Consider the following 25,475-nt stretch of genomic DNA (forward strand, 5'->3'; position numbering starts at 1 on the left):
CCAAATTGCTTGAAGGGCCGGTTCTGGCCCCCGGGCCTTAAGTTGAATAGCCTTGCCATATTTCATCGAAAGTAACAGACTTTAGACTCAAAATTTTGTGCGGTTTAACAGACTTGTTTTTGCCTTGGAAATGTGGCAATAATACTTTCTTAAAAGCATCAAGCAAAGCTGCTTTTTTTGTCTTTCTGAAATCTTACCAAGACATGATATCATTATAATTCCCCAGTGGAGGTTTCTGGCAATAACAGATCTAATAAACTGTGTTGAAATAGTCGTGCAGGTGATTTGTCATGGGAGATCGAAGTCTTTCTCTCATCGTAATCCAGTTCGATAGAGTCGAGGGCTCCGTGTTCTCAATCAAACTCAATTTCTTCTGATTCACTTAGAAATATCCCCTGCTCAAAAAAACATCTCTTTATCCAGATGTGTTTCAGATAAGATGCCACCATTTAAGACCAGATTGCGTGTTTTTTTTATCGAAAGCCAAAGCCAGGTTTCGTCCCACTTTGGAGCGTAATTGTCGACTATTCTGAATTATGGAATCGTTCAGTTTCGTTGACTGGTGTGCAAACTGCACCACACGTTTCCGTTTTTTATACATGAACGCAAGAACAATATTGCGTTTGAGACGTTTTCAAGTGGCTAACAAGAGGTCATTGTGCTGGGCCTGGAAAGTCTAACACTGTCTCAAAGTCTAATACTCTGCTCCTGCACGGTGGATTGAAATAGGGGGGGGAAAAGGAGGCCTTTGTTTGGACAGAATCAGTAGAAGGTACAATGGGTTTTCCTACAAGAAATTTCCCATCCCCGAATCAGTGACGGGAAACACGTCGTCATCAGCGCGGCCGCACACTGCTGTGAGTCATTATCCCTCTTCCACCACAGAGCTCTCCATTTTCATTCATGCCACGATGTTTTGGCCGATTCAGACTGACGGACTGTAGCATCTCCTGCCTAAACGGGCCACAATTATGACTCCTGTCATTATAAACCCAGATTAGTTGTCGGATTGAATTGTTTTTCTTTTCTTCTTTGTGGTATAAAAGTCTTGCGTCGTCGTTTTTATTTTTTTTTACGACAAAGATTCCACGGCCGTTTTCTTGCCTCTTGTTGTGATACAACAAAGTAAATCCCGAGCAGATGCCTCCTCGCTAAAAACAAAAGGGGAACATGTGCCAGTTGTAAAATCACGCAAAGATTATTTTTAATACTGTTGCTGTCAAATAAATAAATAACAGGGGAATTTTCCTTCACTGAATCATCTGAATTTCTCACTGTATTTGTGTTGCCATCATCTTATGTCATCATTTCTTTTACATTTGCAGTCGCCAAAATCATGGATCAGAAATGTTGCCTGCACTTAAAGGGACACTGTGTAGTATTTATGGGTTTATATGACCCAAAGTCCACTTTTTTATACATATTATGTGCTCCTGCATTGTCTAGTCGCTGTATAATAGTTTTTGTTTCATTTTCGTAGTGTTTCAAAATGTCATGTAAAATAACATGGTCGCGGGCCGCGGTCGCATAGCCACTGTTAGCAGCGAGACGCCGTGTTTCTACCGGAGCCTGTAAGGACAAACGCGAGAGAACAAATCAAGCGTCGCTTTACTTGTAGCGGAAGTCCCGCCTCCACTCTCTCCGATTCGTCTGCTACGGTCGCGGTAGCTCGCAACTCTCCCTCGCCTCACGAACCTCATCTTCTGACACGGAGAAAGACGACGAGGACGACATTTTTACCGGCTGAGGATACCGTATCGCTCAGGGAAGGGAGGGGGTGAGCAGAGGAGCAGTACTTTGTTGTAAATTTCAGCCTCTCCTCTAGATGGCACTATAAACTACTTACTTCACCTTTAAAGGTGCATTATGTAATAAATCTAAAACAACTGGCCATAAAATCCTCCTAATATGTCACAGAGACTCAGGAATAATGTTCATATAACAAACTGAATTCACCAACAACAACAGTACAGACAAAATATTTGCATTTTGCAGACTGCAAATCATGTTTATGTTTTGAAATCATGTTTTGGAGTCGTGGCGCCACCTACCGCCGTCTACCAATCATTGCAGTCAGTAGAGTCTCAGCTACCGAGCAACCACTGGTTGCCAGTTACGTCAGAAAACGAAAAACCTAAAAGACCTCGGTATTTTGAATATTGAATGTAGTAAACGTTTTTGGCCACATTCTTACATATGGCACCTTTTAAATGCGCATACGTTGTTTTTAACCCAACGCTTTTCTCTCGGATTTGTCGAACGCAAACGCCTCGTATATAATTTATTGAATTCCGAGGTCATTATCCGTCTTCAACAACAACAACACAGCAACTGGCAGAATGGCAGCTGTATAGAGCTTTTGGCATGTTTTTCCTATACTTCTGCAGCAGCGACTGATGAAAATGAATGAACAGTGAGCGCCGAATTTGAATGCAGTAATTTAATCATGGTGAATTTCAGACAAAAGTTTAAAAAAAAAGGAGCGAAACAAATCAAAACAAAGTAAATCCTGGAACGCGAGCAGATGGCTCGGTAATGGGAAGCAGGTCGGAACGGTTGCTAAGTGACGAGGTTCTAAGACGATGGGTCCATAGTTTTGGCCGCGGTGTTGCAGGGGGAAAAGAAACACTTCTCCTCCCTTCGTCTGAGCCACCCTCTTTTCCTCATAATGCTGTGGTTCTGACGCTGGCGGGGCAGGACAGAAGGCTGGGCCCGGCCAAATGAGAAACAGACCCCCTTCACCCCGGTATTGCCTATTTCTCCCTGTGGCTTTTTTGTTTTCAAAGAAAGAAAGAAAAAAAAAAAGAAAAGAACTCCCCTCCAAAAATAGATTCGGGGCTCGCGTGCCAATGGGTTTTGAAACCTTTTCTTTTTTTTCCCTTTCTTTTTTTTTTTTTTCCACTCCCTCCAGTCACGCAAGTAGCCTGGCAAGATCATGAAGAGAAAAGAAAAAGGGGAGGAAAAACACAAACGAGTGAGAAACAAGAGGATTGAAGGGAAGGGAAAGGGAAAGGAGGGGGGGGGGGGGATCGCTGGAGTGTTTGGAGAAAGGATTGTGGTAAGCTGAGGATGGAGCATCCCCGGAGCCTGGCCCTCTGCTGAGGGAACTAGAAGCAGAAAACTTCCATGCAAACGGCAGGTATGAGGGGTTTATGGGTAATCCGAGCATAAGCAGAGAGACCTCGCTCTGTTCCGGCCTCAGTCTGGGCTGCTCCACACACACACACAAGTGTCTGATCCGTACCAACGGGCCTGCAGACAAAGTGGCTCGCAAAGAATCCCCCATTTCTTATATAAGTCGCTTCACCTCACCTCGATCCTCACTTATCTTTGACCATGTGTGCTCGAGATGAGATCTCTGCCTTTTATGATCAGAAGCTATGTTTGACGTCTTCCTGTTTTCCCATTCACAAGCCGTTTTTAACGTTCAACAGTGAAAAGGAACCGTGGTAGAAGTTCTTTTGTAGAACCCTTGTTAAAAAAACCATTAAAGCTCACATAGAGTGGTCCTGTTGCACATATATGTTAGTTATGGAGGTCTACTTACATACATTAACTTGTTTTTATGGTCAAAAACCTCCTAGTTGCTGTAAACGAGCCGATAAAATTCCTCTTTTCTGACACTGTTCCCCAGCCGCGATATTTCAGACTCAACTCTCACCCCCAGGAGACAGAGTGTGTTGTGATTGGCCAGCCAGCGTAGAGGCTTCCCAACTGTCTTGTGATTGGCCAGTACCCGGAAGTGACATATTCAGCACACCCACTCTCAGAAGCGCAGCTCCCCCCTCTGGAACGGTGGATGCACTGCTACTCATTATCCAAACATTGTCCACATCGGACGTTATTCTTCTTCATTGTACGCAACCGGATGTGCCCGGAGCAGGACGATCTGCTGTTCCGGAGAACCGGTGTTTACGTAACCGGACCGGGTTTTTTCAGAGATCTCGCTGAGCTTGAGATTACAATAAAACACAGCGTTCTCAGCAGTGGCTGAACTGTTTGTTTAGAACCTTCAGGGCTTCTTAAACAAGGTAATGACGCAGATACACACTAAAAAAAAAAGCGTTAATTGGAACTTCCGGTCTAGGTCCGCTTTAATTCTTCAAATTTTGTACTCATAAGCATGAAAGTCCTCAGTCTGAGCAAAGGTACACTTTAGAACATGTCGTCATCCAGTCCTATAAGTGCATGTTTAAATGAGCCACTCTAAAAACAAAATGACTCTATAATTTGTCTGAACTCTTTACCCAAGCAGGTGAACCGTGTCGGTCACACAATGAAAGATGAAAGTTACATATGCTAATAGTTTGACATTCACTTTAGCACTCCAGTCCTCCACAGATGGACACAAACCCAACATTATTATTATTATTACTATGGTAGGATAATTGCTTTACAGAGACCATCTTGCACTCACGTGAGTTTACAGCAGCCTGAACTGACTTGTGTTTCTGAAGCAGCAAACACTCAAGGTTTGTTCAAATAAAACCTGACTCATAAACCAAAGAAAAGAGTTGTGAAAGTGTGTTGAGGAGGAGGGGAGTCTTACATTTGTTGCACTCTTCAGTCTCTGCAATAGGTGTCACCCAGTGCGTTTACATGCATGTTAAAGGTCCGATTTTAGTCGAACTAAGACTATTGTGTGAGTCTTTCAGCTGTTCCCTCCATGGGGTCAACGCAACCGGCCCATATATCCGGGCACGGTAAGGCAAGTAGCATTAAGGGCCTTGTCTAGGGGGGCACGCACTGGGCATTAGCTGACCTTGCCCTGACCAGGATTTGTACTCAAGCCTGCCACACCAAGGTCTGTGGACTATAGTCGGACTATAGTCGGACTATAGTGAACTTTATCGCTAACGCATTAGCATTTGAGCTAGCAAACTTTATAGTTAACGTATTAGCATTTAAGCTAGCGGACTTTATCACTTACATGTTAGCATTTCAGCTAGCAGACTTTATTGCTAACATGTTAGCATTTAGGATAGCAGACTTTATTACTAACGTGTTAGAATTTAAGCTAGCTGTCTTTATCACTAACGTGTTAGCATTTAAGCTAGCAGACTTTATTGCTAACATGTTGGCATTTAAGCTAGCAGACTTTATTGCTAACATGTTAGCATTTAAGAAAGCAGACTTTATTACTAACGTGTTAGAATACAAGCTAGCGGTCTTTATTGCTAACGTATTAGCATTTAAGCTAGCAGACTTTATTACTAAAATGTTAGCATTTAAGCTAGTAAAAAAAGACACTAATTTGGTTTATGTAAACGCATTAGCCCGGTTTAAATCGAACTGATCTTAATTGGACAAATATACCTGGAAAACGGGAATCATAGTCTGATTACTCCTTAGTCGGACTGGAGTTGGACTCGGTGTTCTGCACATGCACCAAATTTCCTCCCCAGTCTTTGACCCTGTAGTCGGACTACAACGTGCAAACTGCAGTACTGTTGCTGGAAATCGTACGACAACGGACATCTTTCACTAGAGTCACGCTCCATCTAATATGTTTCATGTATCGCGATTAACATGTACAGCAGGTTTTTTCAGCAGGAAACAGGATTTAATACACACTAGAATACAGTGCATCCATTGTAGAGTGTTCTCTCACATGAAAACATATATTAAATATGAAGTAGAGGACTCTTTTTTTTTTTTGGTATTATTTAGCAATAAATCAAAATAGTGTACGAGAGAATCAGCAAACTTCGGACCAATCACAGGGCAGTTAGCAGAGAGCGTACACTCCTGTACTTTGCAGCTGCACTTACTTTGCCCCATCTCTCCTTACATTAAAAATTATATGTACATATATATACAAGTAATGCATCATATACAACATGGCCAAGTACTTGCATTAATTACCAATTTGCCTTAGTGGTCATGAATCACAGCATAACCTGCAATGCAACCGTCAAATGAGTTATAAAATGAGAAAAAGCAAGTATTTTTCCAAGCTTTTTTATATACGTACAGTATATGGGTGCAGCTCTTGATTAATGATATGTCATATTTCAAGACCCTCAAAGTCAAACACTACTTCAGAAATTCATTAGCACCCATTGTGGGAGAGAGAAAAAACAATACACGACAACGACTAGAAGTTTACTAGTGTGAAACTATCAGGAAGATAATACAGCTTAAAGTTTTACATTACAACAGGAATACGCAGCACATGAATAATAAAGGAACGTGAAATGCGTCACTTAAAAATATAAATTCAGCCACTTCAGCAGTAACGACAGTGTTCTTTCTCCGCGCTGCAGAAACAAAGGGAAATCATGGCACAATGCATGAAATTAGATCATTAGCATATATTTTGAGCAAAGTGTGCAACTGATCAACATGAATGACGACACTGTTTTTGTTCTACATCAGGTTTGTGGGTCTCGACGCTTGAGGAAAAAGCAGCTTTAGGCGCAAATAACACGAACTGAAGGGAAATAATACTATTTTGTAAACTTCCAGGATAGTCCAGAAGGAGACAATGTGAGAAATAACTTATTTTTTTTTTTTTTTTTTTTTTTTTTACAGACAAACCTCCTGTGTAAAACTTTAAAAATGTGGATAACAAGAACAGTGTTCAGTAAGGGCCTTGGCCTTCCTCTAACCCTTTGGGGGGGGAGTAAAAAAAAGAAGAAGCTATACCTTCAGCAGGAAAATCCGATTTTTCTCAAAACGTATTTCCAGGCAGATGCTATACACTGATCAATTTAACTGTGTGTCCAAACGTAACCGGATATATCCAGGTTGATTTGGTAGTGATTGAGACGTGTTTGTGAGGCGTCTTTTTTAAAAGTAGATGAGTAAAAACCGGATATTTCTCATGTATTATATACTGTATATGTCTAGTACAGGTATATTGCAGTGTTTTCTGCCGCAGTAGTGGCGCAGCGCTTGTATTGTGTCGCATTAAGAGTGACATACAAGACGACCCAAATTCTGATTTGGTGTCTAGACTGAGAAATCTAGACAAATCTGATTTAAATTACACTTCAAAGCTCCTCCAAGTGCGGGTTTGAATCAGATTTTGAAAAATCCGCTTTCATGTGTTTCAGTTTATTCAGTGTTTGGAGAGAGAGAGAGAACATGCAAACTTCACACAGAAGGTGTTGAAATGGAATTTTAAAGCTTGCAAGTGTGCAAAGTGTGCAATTTTTTTGTCTATTTGTCTCTCTGGTCTTAGAGTAGAGTTTAGATTCTCTTCCTGAGCCTGACCTGAACCGCGGGCCGGGTCGGGTCGATATTTCCCGATATTTCCCGCCTCAGCATTTGTGTTTTTTGTCCCTCGTCGTGTTCGCGCCGTGTGTTATAGCGCGTCGTATTGTGTGAAGGTGTAAAAACCCGCGGCCATGAACGCATCATTTAAAAACCAGGAAGCATATCGTCATTAGCGACATACGCGTCCGTGGACGCGGATCCCAGCGGCTGTGTTTTGATTGTTGTAAATTAGACTGTGGCAGCAGGTACAACAAGCTCCCGCTGTTGGGAGGACGCGGACGTACGCGTACATTTTACGGCTCACGTATTTAAAAAATAATAAAATATATATAATAAAAAAAAAAACACAATAAAATGTGTGTGTGTGTGTGCAGCATGGCAATGTGGCTGGGAGACTTAAATTAAGTCCTGTGGCTTAAGTGAACTCTGGACAGGACGTGGTTACCGATTTCTCTGTGCAGCTGGTGATACGAGTGCATTACTAATGATCAAGATGGACATTATGGTATAATTAAAATGCCTGTTTTGCAAACACAGGATGTAATAATCGTCCAGTTTGAGACGGCTGAAATGAAATTTTCGGCGTAATGACCGTACTTTTCTGAAATTTCTCTAAAAGATGAGGACTTTGGCTCGGTGAAGAGAAAAGGGGCAGACTGGCACTCGTAATTGAATGTTAACGGAGAGTCGCCTCCTGTGTATTCACTCTGTGTTGACGAGAAAATGATAGATTCCATTTGGTTAACTCCAAGCCTTTAATTTAAGCTTTGAGTAATGACTTGGCTTTTGCCCCTCTTACCCATATAATCTGACTTCACTTGTGTGTGTGTGTGTGTGTGTGTGTGTGTGTGTGTGTGTGTGTGTGTGTGTGTGTGTGTATATACTGGCCTCTGATCCAAGGTGCTCGGTTTGGGTCACGGCGTTCGTCTCATAACCTGTGTCTGTGATGAAACTCAGACTGTGTGTGTGTGTGTGTCATCAACAAACCGTCCAGTTCAGCCAACTCCTCCCATATTTCCAGACCAGCGATACAAAAAAAAAAAAACCAGCACAGCACATGGATTCAGCTCAGTGTTGTAATTGCTCAGAATGAGGTTTGGGTTTCAGCTGCTTGACCTGTTGTTCGAGGCAGACCTTGGATTGGGGGAAACCGGTGCTGGTCCAGTTTCAGCTCTGTTTCATCAGGCACTTGAGAGTGTTGTTCAGCCTTTGGCAACGCGAGATGTAAATGTGCGAGTGGGAGTGGATACAAAAAATGAAATATGCATGCAAAATGTGAGCAATTTTAAAGCGGACCAAGACCGGAAGTTCCAATAACCGCTGTTTTTTTTAGTGTGTATCTGCGTCATTACCTTGTTTAAGAAGCCCTGAAGGTTCTAAACAAACAGTTCAGCCACTGCTGAGAACGCTGTGTTTTATTGTAATCTCGGGCTCAGCTAGATCTCTGAAAAAACCCGGTCCGGTTATGTAAACAGCGGTTCTCCTGAATAGCAGATCCTCCTGCTCCGGGCACTAGTCCGGGCACATCCGGTTGCGTACATTGAACCGCAGAAGAAGAATAACGTCCGTTGTGGAGGTGTTTCACGAGCGACAGTGTCTTCTGACTCTGCGTCAGACTCTGGGTCAAAGGTCGTCAAAGGGACTGCGGCGGGGAGTCGTGAAGAAGCTATTTTTAAACACTGTTAAAACCAATGTTTTGATAATGAGTAGCAGTGCATCCAGCGCTCCAGAGGGGGGAGCTGCGCTTCTGAGAGCGGGTGTGCTGAATATGTCACTTCCGGGTACTGGCCAATCACAACACACTCTGTCTTCTGGGGGTGAGATTTATGTCTGAAATATCGTGGCTCAGGAACAGCTTCAGAAAAGACAGATTTCTATCGGCTCGTTTACAGCAACTAGGAGGTTTTTGAGCATAAAAAGTTAATGTATGTAAGTAGACCTCCATAACTAACATATATGTCTTTATAGGATAGTTGATGACTTATCTGTGTCGTATATTTTCATTATATTGCAATCTGTGTAGTCTTTCTGCAGCGACTGTAATCCATTCTACTAAGAACGGCATTTCACTTGAGGTGTTTAAAGACACGGGTTCAACTGCTTTTAGGCTAACAGTAACTGGAGGTCTGCACTGCAGTAACCTATAGCACTTCACAATTTAATTTGTTTACACCACCGAGTTGGCAGGGAAAGCGTCGGCATAAATGAAGAGTGCCAGTGCCAATTTCAGGCTGTCAGAGCTCACTGCACACCTCAAATTCAGTGTAAGACCTATACATCTGAATTTGACAGACTGAATATGAATGACCCTTATAATGCCCCCCCCCCCGGTACTTTGCACGAGTATGGAAACAGCCAGAGTGGGCATTATTCTATATCTGCAGTGTTTTGACATCTACAGCTATCTAATACATTTGCCCTCATCCAACTCCTGACAATGATTAGACATCACAGTGAAGGCATGTAAAATAAACCTGTAAACCTTAAAGTATGTAAGAGTTCTTACTTAAATAAAATAGTGGGGAGAAATTCAGCAAACACATCTCCCATGACCTCTGTGTGTGTCTGACGTAGAGTCTCCAATTTAGCAGTTTTCTCTCTAAAGTACCTACCAACCATTTGGATTTCAAACTTTTGTGCCAATCGTCTTTTATTGGTATTTGAATTGAAAAGCAGGATGGAAATAAAAGAGGCCCGAGAGCAAGTCTCTGCAATCATCTTACAAAGTGAATACCACTGTACTGACAATTTAGTGTGAAGCATTTTTTTTTTTATTCCTCGGTTAAGTGGCTGCTATTTCAACGCCTTGAATGCTTTGTCTAAATCCATGCCCAGGTATATTCGGCAAAACCATTAGACGCATGAAAATGGGACTTTCTCACGGTTGATTTCACTTAAAATGACATCTGAGGGCCAAATGACTTTGTAATGTGGTTTTGTTGCATCACACGTGAAGGTCTTCATAATGGTTAATGGCTACCATTAAATTAAATATTGTTCAATTTGAGTTATATTTTCTTAAGATTGGAAAATTTTAGTGGGAATGAACTGGGCTGTTCGAGGTCCACATTTGTTCATTTATCCTGCTGCCCAAGGGAAAATAGGGAGTTTTAATGTTTATGCAAGGTAACGCCTGAGGTTACTGGGGTAGGGCTGTAGTGGCTTTAGCTGTGTTTAGGTTTTTAGTGGAGTGGGATGCCAGAAAACATAGGTTTTTATCTGATTTCATGGGCCCTCGGAGTATGACAACTCTTTGTTAATAAGAGGTTAGGGGTGTTTTCTTTTCATCGCTGGCGTCATGTCATCATCTCAGAAGTAACTACTGTGTCTGTTTGCCTCAAGGTGTCCAGTTATTCGCATTTCCTGCTGTCTTTCGGCCGCTAAATAATCCATCCGCTTGTTGTACATAGGCTGCGGAGAAAGTTTGCAACGAAGAAGTCAGCTAGCTTGAATACTAGCGTATTAGCCATGAAGTCCGCTAGGTTAAATATTAACGCCTTAGCGATAAAGTCCGCTAGCTTAAATGCTAACATGTTAGTGATAAAGTTCGCTAGCTAAAATGCTAACATGTAAGTGATAAAAGCTGCTAGCTTAAATACTAACATCTTAGCAATAAAGCCCGCCAGCTTAAATTATTACATGTTAGTAATAGTCTGCTAGCTTAAATGCTAACACGTTAGTGATAAAGCCCGCTAGCTTAAATGATAACACATTAGTGATAAAGTCTGCTAGCTTAAATGCTAACACGTTGGTGATCAAGTCTGCTAGCTTAAATGCTAACAAGTTAGCGATCAAGACCTCCAGCTTATATTCTAACACGTTAGTAATAAAGTCTGCTAGCTTAAATGTGAACACGTTGGTGATCAAGTCTGCTAGCTTAAATGCTTACACCTTAGCGATAAAGACCTCCAGCTTAAATTCTAACACGTTAATGATAAAGTTTTCTAGCTTAAATGCTAACATGCTAGTGATAAAGTCAGCTAGCTTAAATGCTAATGCGTTAGCGATAAAGTCCACTAGCCTACCACAAACCGAAGTTTATGGTTTTGAGACTACTATAAGATTTGAAGCATGTAGTGGCTTTTCGAAAGAAAATCCCTAATCTTGTAAAAATAATAAATAAAATAATAATAAAATAAATAAATATTCTCTTCGAGTACCGATTGTGCTGGACTGACTTTCTAGTTTACCAGTGGCGGGTCACAAATGTCAATCAGTCTTTTCCATTGTTCTGACTTGAGAAAGACAACAGAGGCAAAGATATGTTCACGTAAGTACTTTAATCAGGCACTTTGCTCAAGACACATCTCTGGACCAGACCTAGAACGAGGAATTTCTCTTCTTTTATGGCATATTTATACACAAAGTCTGGACAAACATGAAACAAAAGGCAGGTAACACTGTTCAACACAAAAACAATACCAACAAAAAAGAAAGAAAGTACCCTCATCATATCGAATAGGTAGTGTTCATGCTCATTTTGGCTATGGTCTAAATAGCTTACTTGTAAAGAGATTGGCACATCTCTTCAGAGGTGTACATGTAATAAATAAAAAATACTGGAACATGTTATTGTTGCGTAATAAACTTTTTAAAAGGGCATTTGGATAAACAAAATACTTAAATTAAAATATGTCAGAGGGATCAGCATTTAAGCAGAGACGGAGCTCCAGGTAGTCATTAATGCAGATTTACAATGTTTGTTTTTTTTTACCCAAAGTCAAAAATATAATTTTCATAACCATGAATATATTTCTGTTGTAGGCATCTGTGTACAAAATATTGTGAATAATGGCTGAAGATTGACAGAAACATTCTCTAGTGGGTGAACATTCATATACATATTCAAATATACACTATTTGTTTTTCAACTTTTAGTATTTTCTATTCTTGTAGTCATAAAGGGAAAATAAACTTAGACAAATTGCAGTGAAAAAGGCCTTCATTACATTTGTCAGTAAATCCAAACAGATCTGGACAGATATTATGAAGATGGCACTGGCTTCCATTCTCTACTTAAGAAAATTAGGTGTGTGAACAAATGACCTTACATTTCCTGGAATGATTAGGCTGCTGATTGAGCAAACGTTTTTTTTTTTTTTTTTTACTTTACATAGCTGCTGAATGTTCGGTTTCAAGTGAATTATTTTATCACCACAACGTGACATGAAATGCAGTAAGGCTCAAAGTGAGAAATTAAAGCCTGGAAACCTAAAGAACAGGATCAGCAGATGTCAAGTTCCATTTTTCCTTCTTTATAGAAACACATTCACGTTTACCTTTTTTTTTTTTGATATGAGATCAAACATCAAGATCTGGAGAATACCCTGAATGAACAATATGCTATTCTGACTGATGTTTGTTCAAGGCTCCTCTTCTATAAATATTTACAATAATCTGTTACAAAAGTCCCAAATTCGTGAAGCATTAATGAAGCGCTTCATTTTGAGTCCACAAGGCCAACAATTACAAGAGATGAAAACAAACGTACAGTACAAACATGTATACAGTACAGGCTACAAATATACAAATATAGAAATATATTCTGAGGTTTTGAGCAACCTTTTTTTTTTTGACACTTTAATGCCATTTCTTGTCCGAAACCACACAAGTATAAAAATATAGACGAGGCTTTTGTACAAAATATTGACATCATGTATGAATTCCTATTCGAATGTGCAAATTAACACTGATCAACAGAGGAATAAGAAGTTTCTCGCAAACACACAAAAGGCATGGTCCACTTGGGACCGTATCTATGTTCCCCGGGTCCTATGTTCCCCGCTTTGTATGTGGCATCATAGGGCCCTTTCCCTAAAAAAGGGTCCTATGTTCCCTGCTGTTCACCCAAAAGGACCCGGGGAACATAGGACCCTACCCCTTACCCTATACCCTGGAGCTCCACACCCAGGCTTCCGCAAAGTGGGGAACATAGGACCCTTTTTTTTTTTAAAAAGGTCCGATTCTCCACGATCGGGGAACATAGGACCCAGGGAACATAGGTACGACCCCGTCCACTTTGTCCTGCTTAGTCATATTGTTCAGTTTTCCAGTAAGCACCGCAGCATCAGCTATTTGAACTGTTTCGTGTGACCTTGTCGACTCGTTCGCTTCGGCAAAGACGAGACGAGATTGACTCATTTCAAGTTGCAGCCCCTGTGGTCATACAGTAGAAAAAATAGTCTGGGGCAGCAATGATTCAGTTCTTATTCACTTCATTAAAGTATTTGAAAGAGTTTAAATCCTCAGCTCTGCCTCCTCGCTGTGCTCCAAATGGTGCTCGGTCGCACTGATCATGGATGCCGACGGTCCCTGCGAGACGCTGAACGGCGTGACCGCGGGAGAACGCGCCGCCAGCGGTGACAGGGAGGGCGAGAAGCTCGGCGACATAGCGGCCGAGGAGATGGAGCCCTCGGCGCTAAGGGGAGACCTCCGAAAAGACGACAAGTGCGGGAACGTTCTCCCTGCGGCGGGTTTCGGTGGTACGGTCTTGGCCCCTGGGTGGGCCACGGAGGTTATGAGAGGCGGCGGGTCGATTCTCGACTCGGCCTTCGCCTTGTGGTGAAACGACCTGCGAGAATGAGGCGGAGCCGTTTCGTCTTTTAAGCGCGCTATTTCGGTAAAAACGTTGGCCAACGGTTGGAACTGGGGACACCAGTTCAACAGGTAGTCCCAGTTATAGCTGCCCCTCATCTCCTCATCGCTGGCCACGATGGCAGTCAGGGAGCCGTCAACGGGAGGCTTCCCGTCCTCCGGGAAAGTATATTCTTTCGGATGGGAGATGCTGAGCCCCCGTCCGACACCCACATACCCTCCCCCCTCATCCCTGTAGACCGGCACCTGACCAGCTAATAGAGTACTGTTCAGACTGCCCAGCTTCTTCCCTTTGAACCAGTCGATGGAGGGCTCGCAGGAAACGTCCGAAAGCTGATCTGCATCCTGCTGGATTCCAGAGTCTGGACCTCGGGCAGAAATCCGTTCTTGCATGGAGGAGGAGATGCTTGACACCCGCGGGTATTCGTTAATCATTCTGATCTCATCGTCCTCGGCTGCTTCTGCCTCAGCTGAGCCACGCCCACTGGAGTGGGAGGGATCCAAGGATCCGCCGCGGGTGTACGGTCCGCCGCCACCACCACTCTGGCTAGTCGTGTAGCCAGGAAGGGCTTGATGGTAAATCATTTCGCTTGCTGTGATTTTAGTTTCCTCAAACTTATGCAGCATCGTACCTGAAGTCGGCGTTCGTCCGTGCCCTTTGTGATGCCTCTTCTGACGTCTTAATTTCATGAAAAATAGTGCCATGGCTATGACGATCAGAATGACTATGGTGCCGAGCGAAACTGCGATGACGCTGACGAGCAGCATGTTCATGTCCGTGGTGAGACCAAACGATGTGTGGGTCACATCCACGGTGACTTTAGCCACCGCCACGCGGGACTTCTCCAGAGGGCCGTGAGCGTTCACGTCCAGCGTCATGAGGCGCAGCTCTCTTTTGGAGCGGCTCGCGTGTCTGCCGTAGCTGTCCACCTTCAAGGAAACGGCTCCTGTTGATTTGTTCACTTCGAAATAAGGCGAGCTTTCCACTAAGGTGTAGAGAACAATGCCGTCCACGCCTCCATCCTCATCTTTGGCCTGAACTTTGCCAATGACCTGGCCTTTCTTTGCTCCCTCAGGCACTTCGAATGAAAACTGGGGAGATGTGAAAACGGGATCGTATTCATCCTCCCCCGTTACGTAGACCTGCACGGTGACACTGGCCGAATAGTTCCCGGCGTCCATGGCAACGGCCACAAATTGGAAAGAGGCTACTCTTTCAAAATCAAAGGTAGAGCGAGTGCGTACTTGTCCTGTGCTCTGATTGATTAGGAAAGCATCTCTTGCCTCTTTGGAGCTGTCTAACATGTAGTACCTCAACTGTCCAAAAACACCGCCGTCGTGGTCTATGGCATGCAGCATGGTGACTAAGGCATTCTGGGGCTGGTTTTCCCTGATGCTCGCAGTTACGAGTTTAAGGGGAAAGAAGGGACGGTTATCGTTAATATCCTTCACCTCAATACTGACTGGGGCCAAAGCGTAGTGCTCTTGACCATCGGTTGCCTGAACAACAATCACGTGGTTCAACTGTCTCTCGCTGTCTAGAGGTCGCTGCAGCCTCAAAGCTCCAGTCCACCGGTCCACTTGGAAAAGGTCCGTCTCGTCCCCTGAGCTTATGGAGTACTGCACCTCTCCGTTGGGAGCCGAGTCTGGATCCGTGGCGGACAGATGAAGGATCTCCGTCCCTGCCGCTGCGCCTTCGCTCAGCGCCACGCTGTACTCTGCCCGGCTGAAAATCGGCGGGTTGTCATTGGCGTCGGTAACGCTAATCAGGACAGGCACACTGGAGCTACGTTGAGGGATTCCTCGATCCGAGACCACCACGGTCAAGTTATAACTGGGTACCACTTCAAAGTCCAGCTCCTCCACCAGGATCAGGCTGCCAACCGTCTGGAATCCCTGGCCCTCCAAGAAACGCACGCTGCTCTCGATCTGGAAGGCATTACCGGAGTTGCCACTGGCAATCGCAAAATCAAAGCCGCAGTTGTCCCTCGACAGGTCTCCATCGACAGCTTCTAGAATCAGAACGGTCGATCCAGGGAGTCCGTCTTCAGACACGGTGACCCTGTACTCTGACTGATGGAAGATGGGCGTGTTGTCGTTGACGTCGGACACTTGCACTTGGATGGTGGCGATGGATGAAAGGGGCGGAGTGCCGCGGTCGCGCGCCTCAATCAGCACCAAGATGGAGGGATTATCAAAGTCAAACTCCGTTTTTTGGTTCACAAACAGAGTCCCTGTCAGGAAAGAGAACACGGTTAAAGAGAGGCCAAATGTATTTTCATTTTCTAGAATTCATCACATTAAAGCTGCATAACGTATGGTTTACTGTTTTTAGTTGTTTTGCTTTACTAGCACGGTGGCCTCCATCTGTCCTGACGTAAAACTAATCACTTCCTGTGTGCAGTGCAGGAATGCCTCTGGGCTGCATGAGCTCTAAACACAGTCGTGTGGAGCCAATGGTTGGCGTTCCGTGAACTCATTTGACAATGTTGAATTTGTTTTGAAAAGTTATGCACTAGTTTTAATTAGCAAGGATTAGCATTGAACCTCAGTACATTGACCGACTAACAATTAAGGAAAACAGCAATTGGTGATTAAATAAATAATCATGTTGGGAATAAACACGGTCGGTATGAGCATTTGGGAATCAATGTTTGAGGCGACAGGAATTGCAATGGGAAATAGAAGACAGAAAAACTTAAGGCAAATAAGAGTCCTCTTTTGTAACAGACATATTTGAGATGTTATCTCAAGCATCTGAGGAGAACATCTCAGGCCAATAACATTAAACGTTGCCACTCAATGACTTTTAATCATTGGAATTATAAAATATTTTGGCAATGACTCATACAAATATGTCCAAAACCAAAAAAATGTTCATTTGAGTAGAGCTTCAGGGAATAATTTTGGTTTGGGGAGGTGTAATTATTATAAAAACATCAATGTGCGCACAACAATATTACCATTGTTTGGGTCAATGTAGAAGATGCCCCTGGTCGATGACATCACTCTGTAGCTGATCTTCCCATTCTCTCCGGAGTCGCGGTCGGTGGCGGTTACTGTGATGACGGCACTGCCTGCAGGCAGGTGCTCTGGTACTGTAACCTAAACATGAAACCGACAATATGAATTCATTTTTATTAGTGATACAAATCGGTAAATTGGTTAAAATACAAAAGCTAAAAAATACAAACAGAGGAGGAGACAAGCCTTGACTTTGTCTTTGTAAGAAATAGCAAGTGGGTAATTGTGAAAGGATTCGTAGTCTTAATTGTGAAACTATTCTGACAGTGATAGATTTGGTTTAGTTATATTGTAATCAATGTCTCTATTAAACAAAGAATTGTATAGTATCAGGTGTAGAAGGAACACAGTTCCAGTGTTACAGTAAACATTGAGCAATATTGCACATTAGGAAATGTATTTTAAACTATTATACTGTTTATTAATGCTGTATTTGCTATTCTGGTATTGGTACAGTGGTCATTTGCTTGGCTATTATGGATTTTAAGTCTTAAGGCCACATTTTACTTCTCCGACTGCGTAATGCGTTATCCGACTGCTTAACCACAGAGACCCTCTAGCCTTCATACTTCAATTTCCCGCCTGATCAGTAGGGGGCGCTACGCAAGGTTGTTGTGCTTTTGACTACAGTTAGCAATGGCGTCCAAGAAAGAAAGACTGCCACGGAACGCAGTTTTAATATAATTTGAGGTGAACATTTTGAGTCCAAACATTTGCTGTGTGTATTAAGATATGACGTATTTATAGTTTGGCAGCGACGTTGTCGGGGGTGATCAGCTCCACCTCTGTGGATGTGCGGTGCGCACTGTGTGTGGCCGACACAGAGCCACGTTAGCTCGGCCTGTCCTGAGGACCAATCGTAGCCCTTGCCGTCTCTGTTGTCGGAGTGACGGACACTTAAAAAATATTTTGTGCAGTCGGAGACGAGGCAGAGGCTCTACGACAGGCTCTCTGACGACGCAGAGGGCTCTGCATAACCTACATGGAGCACTTTACGCAGGAGTATAAATTGGGCTTTAAGTGAAGCCTGGAGGATGTTCGTGAATAGACCCCACTGTTAAAAAATGTGAGTGTGTGAACGTTGCTTCACCTGATAAAAGTCTTGAGTAAACGTGGGCGTATTGTCGTTCACATCGTCCACCAGCACGGTGAGGTTCGCCTCACTTTGATGTTTAGAGTCGGACGAGCGGATGGTCAGAGTGTACCACGTCCTCTCCTCGTAGTCCAGAGGCCCAGTCAGAGACACGGCGCCTCCGTAGCGATGAATCCCAAACATGCCCTGGCTGCTTGTGTCCAGATGCAGTGTGTAGGAGAGGGCCGGCCCTGAATCCACATCATTCCCGGTTACCTGGGTGATCACTGTGCCAATCAGAGTATCTGTGTATGTGATAATAAAGACAGGAAAAAAGACAGGAGAACAAGAAGAAATATTTAGGTTGTGGACGAGTGAAGCGGTGGGAAAAAAAGAAAAGGGCTTTTATTTTGTCTTTTTATGAAGAAATATCCGGTTCTGCAAAGCCTTGATCTGACAGGAAATGAACAGAGGAAGTTGGCAATAACGTGTTTCATAACAGTGTAAGACCCTTCTTACTGAGTCCTGCTGAGCATGGGCGATATGAGGCTTTGTGATAAAAATCACTGGACTGACTCTCCCGGCCCCCCCACCCCGTGAAGCGAAACTCACCCTCGGGCACGTGGATCTCCCGGGGCAGTGGAATCATGGGGCTGTTGTCGTTGAGATCGATGATGATCACCGTGAGCGTGGCGGAGCCAGCGAGCCGCGGGGTCCCCCGGTCGGTCGCCGTAACGACGAGCCTGGTGTCGCAAAACGAGTGTCACTGCGTGAACTTGTATATTTTTATGAACATCGCATGGTTTTCATGCGGTTTCAACCCCCCCCCCCCCCCGTGAGGATTAGCCTGTTGTTTTAAAGCAATATGTATCTCTCAATGTCTCTATCAAATAGAATTTTTTTGCAAAATCTGATGGAAAAACATCACTGGAACAAAATGTGTTTGAAATCCAATTTTAAGATACTAGCTTTAAGGCCAACATGATTTTTTAATACAACATCGACAAGCTCTGACTATGATCAACAACCAATTTACATTTTCTCCAGATTTTCCTCTCATCTTTCTGTAACTCAAACCATGTTGGTAAAAGGTTTCATTTACAAAGCACTTGATATTTTTCTTCTCTTGCAGTGGGAAAACATGTAAAACACAATCCAGAACAAAGTTGTTGGTAATTCCCAAAAATACGAACCTAATCATAACAACAAATGATTTGTGACTCACTTTGTTTGCGTCCAGATCTCTCTGTCCATTATGGCCGCAGTGGTGATGTAGCCGCTCAGCGGGTCAATCTTAAACAGGCCGCTCATCGACGACGATCTGATGGAGTAAGTCACTTGACCGTTTTGACCCTGATCCAAGTCCTCTGCTGCAACCTAAGAAAAAAAACAAAAAAAAACGCCAACCCATTTTCGGTTAAGATAATAAAAAGACATATTTGCCACAGCTGTTTCTGTGCACAGTGAACTCGTGAGCGATGTTGAACTCGGGAGTCAAGAATTCATCAAATTCATCATCTTTCACGAAAAAGACTGATTCTTTGTATTCAGCTGGGAGGTTGGGAACACAGACAAAAGCAAAGGGGGGTCATTTCTCCACACCACACCACACCACACCACACAAACCATGCAGCTTACTGAAGCCTGAGTGCTTTTCTACGCAACGTAAACTACAGCCAAACCATAATAAACGTGGCGGGAGGCGACGGGCAGGACCATATCTATGTTCCCCGGGTCCTATGTTCCCCGCTTTGTATGTGACCGGGGAACATAGGACCCTTTCTCTAAAAAAGGGTCCTATGTTCCCCGCTGTTCACCAAAAAGGACCCGGGGAACATAGGACCCTACTCCTAACCCTAACCCTAACCCTAACCCTTTACCCTGGAGTGCCACACCCAGGCTTCCACAAAGTGGGGAACATAGGACCCTTTTTTTAAAAAAAGCTCCGATGCTCCCCGATCGGGGAACATAGGTACGACCCCGCGACGGGCTACTGCACCTGGATAATGGGGAAGTCGTGGCCCTGTGCCTCTCTAATGTAGGCGACGTAGTTCTGGAGCTGGAAGCGCGGCAGGTTGTCGTTGACGTCCTGCAGGATCAGGTTGACGGCCATGTAGGAGCTGGAGGACGCCGTCTCGGCTTTGACCACCAGGCGTAGCTTCGGGGTCTCCTCAAAGTCGATGCCTTCAGATTTCTGGACCCATATTTCACCTATTTTTGCAAAAAAATGGCACAAAAATGAGTCAAATTACCACCCTGAATAAACTGAGTATCTGTATTTTTCCATTGATGTGACTCAGAGTGTACACAGGCACCTCGGTGCCACTTCCAGTTTTCAAATTAAATGTGTGTTAGTTCAGTGTGTGGTCCTAGGTCACATGTATAATCCAATATGTGGCCGTGCTCCATGAGTAAGAACGGTCCTATTAGAATTCTTGTGGCTTTTTTTGCCTATACTCATGAGCTTAGCGCTGACGTCATCAAACCAAAAGTTAAACAATGGAGGAGAGTTTCATCCTGTCGAGCTAAATCTCACCCACAAATTCACTTGTGTGAGCTTCCATTTCTGACTCGACTTAAATACCGAGTGGATTCAAAAACATTTTCTGTCGATGACACATCGCTGCTCCGCTCTGTGTGCGCATGCCATTTAAGAGGGCAGTCGCCTTCACATGGGCAGTCAGACGCCAAGCAATTAATCTGAACAGAGCCAAAGCTGTGTCATTTCTGCACTTACCAGTAATGGTGTTAATTCCAAAAGACTGCAATCTGTTTCCACTGAAAATACTGTAGCTGATACCAGTTTGGGAGCCATCAGGGTACCGGGCCTGGGTCTGTGTTACCACTGTGCCTATGAAGAGGAAAAACAAGCAGCTCTCTATAAACAACTATTTTAGTTTCCAAAAAAGGGGAAAACTTTGACAATCACTAGCATCATGCAAACCTGTAGCAGCGTTCTCCTGCAGACTGACATCTCGGGCTGAGCGCGAGAAGCGAATCCCTGTGTAGCTCTGCTCCCTAACGTAAATGATAACCACCCCGAGGGATGACTGTGCAGGGTTGCCCTGGTCCATGGCCTGAACTATCAAGGTTCTCTGGCTCTGGGTCAAAGTCTGCAGCTTCTCTGTGGCCTGGATGTCTCCTGTGAGCGAGTTGATTGTGAAGCCTCTCACGGGGTTGGCAAAGCGGTAAAAAACAGAGCCGTTGGCCCCAAAGTCCTTGTCCTCCGCTCGCATGGTGGCTAACACGCGGCGGCTAGACACGCTGCTGGAGGAGACGTTGACAATAAGAGGATCCTGAACGAAGAAGGGAGCGTTGTCGTTCACATCTTGAATGTAGACCGTCACCTGAGCAGTGGAGTTACGCGGGTTTGCCGGGGACGAGTCGGTCGCGCACACCTCGAAGGTGTAAGAGGCCGTTCTCTCTCGGTCTAGCGGAGCTGCTGTGATGATGCGGCCCGTGCTCTGGTCAACGATGAACATGCTCTTGGAGCCGCGGCTCAGAAAGTACAGCACCTGACTGTTCACGCCCTGGTCCAGATCTACGGCTTTCACCTCCAGCACCAACGAGCCAATCGGAACATCTTCGGAGACGTCTGCAGTGTAGCTGCTGCTCTGGAACTTTGGGCTGTGGTCGTTGATGTCGAGAACGGTGACCTCCACGGTGGTGGTGCCGCTGAGCGGAGGGTAGCCCTGGTCTTGAGCTGTGACGGTTAGCGTGTATCCAGCCCTCTTTTCCCGATCCAGAGGCCTTGAAGTGGACAGCACACCAGTGCGTCGGTCTAAATGGAAGTCTCCTGAAGGATCTCCAGCTGGAAAGGAAAGCAATCACAAATTTGGCTTTCTGGGTTTGTCACATCGTGTCTTGCTAGCTGTTGGCTAATTTACATCTATAGCCCTGGGCAGGTTAATGGAATTAGCCAAATTTCAGAAGAGACTGGTGCTTAGGTGAGTTTTGAAACTTGAACTAAATGGACTAAACTGCACATTACCTTTTGGTATAAAGGAGTTTTAAACCCTGACAAAGCACATCTAAAAAAAAGTTCTAACCTGTAATCCTGTAGCTCTTCTCCCCGCTGTCTCCTGCGTCTGGGTCGGTGGCTCTGAGCGTGAACAGAGGCAACGCGTCCAGGTTTTCCGGCACCTCGATGCTGTAGTAGAGACGTCCAAAGACTGGGGCGTTGTCGTTTTCATCGATCACGCTGATCCTCACTGTTGCTTTAGCGTAGTTGGGCAGAAGTCCTCCATCTTTGGCATAAACTGTCAAAACAGAATACATTAATAATGTGCGATTCTTTATGTTACAAATCAGTCCAGTTCAGCTTTGCGGGGCAGTCCCAGGAAAGTACCTGTCACAGTGTAGAGTTCCTGAAGCTCCCGGTCCAGCGACTTCATGGTTGTTATGACACCCGTCAGTGGATCGATTCGAAAACTCTCTTCTGAGATGCCGCCATATGTCACCTGCCCATTGGTTCCTACGCAGCAAAGCAAAAGTACATCAATAAAAAGGTGTTTCTTTGACATGAATTTGTGCTGTGTGAGCGTTTTTTTCCAGGGACTGGCAACTCCCTCAGGTGTCTGACTGCCAGGTTGCGTGCTAACAGAAAGCAACCTGGCAACCTCACCTGTTTACTTCACTAATTGCTTTTGGAGTGAAACTTTATAAAGCCTTTTGTTTTATGTGCTTCTTACAAAGTCTGGGGGAATGCACCCTTTTCGCCCACACTCTGTCGTCTCTCTCTCTCTCGCTGCTGTATAGTCCTCAATTAAAAACAACTGTTAATGTCTGCGGCACAAACACGTACTTAGCATATAAGGGGCTGCAAATAATTACAGGCATTTTTCACCTAATTGGTGAAGCAGTGATGTTTGGTGTCTGTTCTGATGCAAAAAGGTCTGAGACCACTTTGAGTTAGCATAGCAACAGGGTCATTTGAACCTGATTGTAAATACAGTGTAATGCAAGTCTACAATCATTGTCCCATTTGAAGTGGAATAGGAATTAAAGCAGGATATGACCTGCTGGTTCTCCTTTTCCTCAGTGAAAACTGACGATTTATGATAGCTAACTAGCTAGCTAGCGGCTATTTGCAGAGTGCTTCGAGAGCATTTGCCCGCCGTGTAGCTCTACATGATGGGCATACTCTCTCAAAGCACTCGGCTAATAGCCTAGATTCTCAGAAAAATTGAGGGCTAAGTTTAAGGGCTGTATCGCTCTCAATATTGAGATTTTCCGAGACCACCCTTGGGAGCAAGGGCTCCCCACAATGCATTGGAGTTGACAGACTTGACGCAGCTTTCGCGTTATTCTGCCCCCCGCAGTCTGAAGACGTATCTGCATTTAAGGGGTGTCCCATTTCTAAGTGACAAAATAACCCTCAACACTTGGTTTTGAGGGCCAGTTAAGATTAAGGGTTGAGCTTGAGGGTTAAGATTGAGGGTTAAGATAGGAATTGGAATTGGCCCTTAATCTCCACCCTCTCATCCATACTCTGGTTTCTAGACTACATGTAGGTCCACACTGTACAATCAGCATTTCTGTGATTAGATTAGATGCAATTTAGATGTCAAAAATAGACATTTTCCAGACAAATCTTTGCAGTTTAAACTGCAATAAAAACCATGTATATGATTGAATAAGTGTGTGCACATGGCATGCCTTTACCTTGGTCCAGATCAGAGGCGAATACTGTCAACACGCTCGTTCCCGCAGGCTGGTTTTCCAAGATTTGGGCCTCGTACTGGCTCTCCTCGAACCAGGGCACCTCATCATTGACATCAATCACGTGGACACACAGCAGCTGGCTCGATGAGTGCCGGGGTGTCCCGTGATCCTCGGCGATTACGGTGAGGTTGAAGATGTCTTGCTCTTCCCGATCCAGAGGTTTGGAGATCGACAATGAGCCTGCAGTGGAGGATGAATCGGAGGTGAAGCAGAGGCGGAGAGGATTCCTGTGTGTGTGTCAGTGTGGTCGGCGTGGACTTTATTACGGCCCGTTTCCCAGAGGCAGTTACACACACGACAACTACAGTATGAAAGCATGCCATCAAAGGCAATAAAACAGGGCCACTTTTCCACGATTGTGTGTAGTCAGGATGATATAAAAAGCGAGTGTGAAAATTTGCCGTGTGAAAGCCAAATCAAGGCTAATCTGCTCCATACACACACACACACAGAGAGAGAGAGCTCTGCCTACCTGAGTGCTACCACCACCACTGCTCTAACAACCCAACGGTCTGGCCACAGTTTACGAGATTTTCCATTGGAGAATGCCGCAGCCATCGAGAAAGAAGCAGTAAACACACTGCTCTAGACACGCAACAGCCAGGCCTGCCGTGCTCTGCAGAAATTAGGGGCACCCTTAGCCTTTTCATTATCTTGCCCCGGAGAGAGTAGAACTCGCATTGATTCAATTTCAATTTCATGCCTTCAAATGAGCTGCAACTGTTGGAGAAAGAAGAGACCATGGCCGCTTTTGTTTTGTTTTTCAACTTTCGCGTGTCGGTTTTTTTTTGTTTTTTTTTCTGTTTTGCTAGGACTGAGATAACTTGCCCTGGAGCTTTTAACCTGGTAGGAGTTACAGGCTTTTTTGGACTAAATTTGACTCCTCTGATCCTGCCGTTTCCCTGGTCACTGATAAAACACGAGCAAGACAAAAACAACAGTGGGAAAAAAAATGTTTTGTTTTCAATTCCGACTTCTTAAGCCTATGTGGGGTTTTTGTGGCGTCATTCTTTGCTTTGCCGTACGAAGGTTAGCCGAGGTTGTTTGGACGAACAAACAAAGTACATGTTGGTCTTACACGCAAGACGTTGTTATTCACCATTTGATGTCTTAATCCCCTAGGTGGCAGCTCACCAACCTGTTGCTCAAAGAGGGGAAAATTAATGACCTACGCTATGACAAAGAGTGGTGGGGTATGCGTCTCACTGTGTGACTTAATGGGCTCCTGATAGTAGTTTGACAGGTTCTCCTCTTTTTTTTTACGGTTAACTGCAGTGTCAAGATAATGAAAACAGAGTGAGCAGAGACGAGCCCAGGTCGCCGGTCGCTGACCCCAAAACAGAAGCAAACCAGGTGCTCGGAAGATTAACTCTGTCATGATTTTTTTTAACAAATAACCAGCGTGCATGAAAACACTTCAAGATCAGTGCACATATACTGCGCTGAAGACGGTGTGACATTCCGCCCCCCCCCCCCCCCCGAGGCGGCTCTGGGGGTGGGGGGGGGTGGGCGGAAAACACTGGCTGGCGACTCGGAGGCGAAGGTGGAGCCAAACGCTGACACGTGTCTCAAACACCACAACAAAAGCCCGCGGAAACCAAACAGCCCCAAGGTCAACGCTGACTAAGTGACAGAGTCTCATGCGAGCGCGCAGACACACACATGTGCATGCCGACACACACACACACACACACACACACACACACACACACACACACACACACACACACACACACACACGTGTGTACACATAAACACGCGTAACTGATCCCTGCTCTAATGGTTCCCAGAAGCTGGAGCAAGAGGCGCTTTGGTCTTTCATGGGAATAGATCCACAATA

General features: G+C 44.5%; 1 protein-coding gene across 1 annotated transcript in view; it reads right to left on the reverse strand.

The window, feature by feature from the left end:
* Window positions 1-13,458: 13,458 nt before the first annotated feature.
* LOC310925382 (protocadherin-16-like) overlaps window positions 13,459-25,475 on the reverse strand; it is a gene marked incomplete at both ends in the record, with an annotated part of 110,927 nt that continues 98,910 nt past the window's right edge. The window contains 11 exons of the mRNA XM_083887329.1: window positions 13,459-16,049; window positions 16,779-16,920; window positions 17,930-18,216; window positions 18,524-18,654; window positions 19,137-19,288; window positions 19,911-20,122; window positions 20,649-20,762; window positions 20,856-21,722; window positions 21,961-22,170; window positions 22,260-22,385; window positions 23,576-23,815. Of these exons, the coding sequence (XP_083743455.1) occupies window positions 13,459-16,049; window positions 16,779-16,920; window positions 17,930-18,216; window positions 18,524-18,654; window positions 19,137-19,288; window positions 19,911-20,122; window positions 20,649-20,762; window positions 20,856-21,722; window positions 21,961-22,170; window positions 22,260-22,385; window positions 23,576-23,815 (5,072 nt within the window). The remainder of the gene's footprint in view (window positions 16,050-16,778; window positions 16,921-17,929; window positions 18,217-18,523; window positions 18,655-19,136; window positions 19,289-19,910; window positions 20,123-20,648; window positions 20,763-20,855; window positions 21,723-21,960; window positions 22,171-22,259; window positions 22,386-23,575; window positions 23,816-25,475) is intronic.

This window comes from Microchirus variegatus (genome assembly GCF_963457635.1).
Source record: "Microchirus variegatus genome assembly, chromosome: 3".
NCBI classification, from domain to species: Eukaryota; Metazoa; Chordata; class Actinopteri; order Pleuronectiformes; family Soleidae; genus Microchirus; species Microchirus variegatus.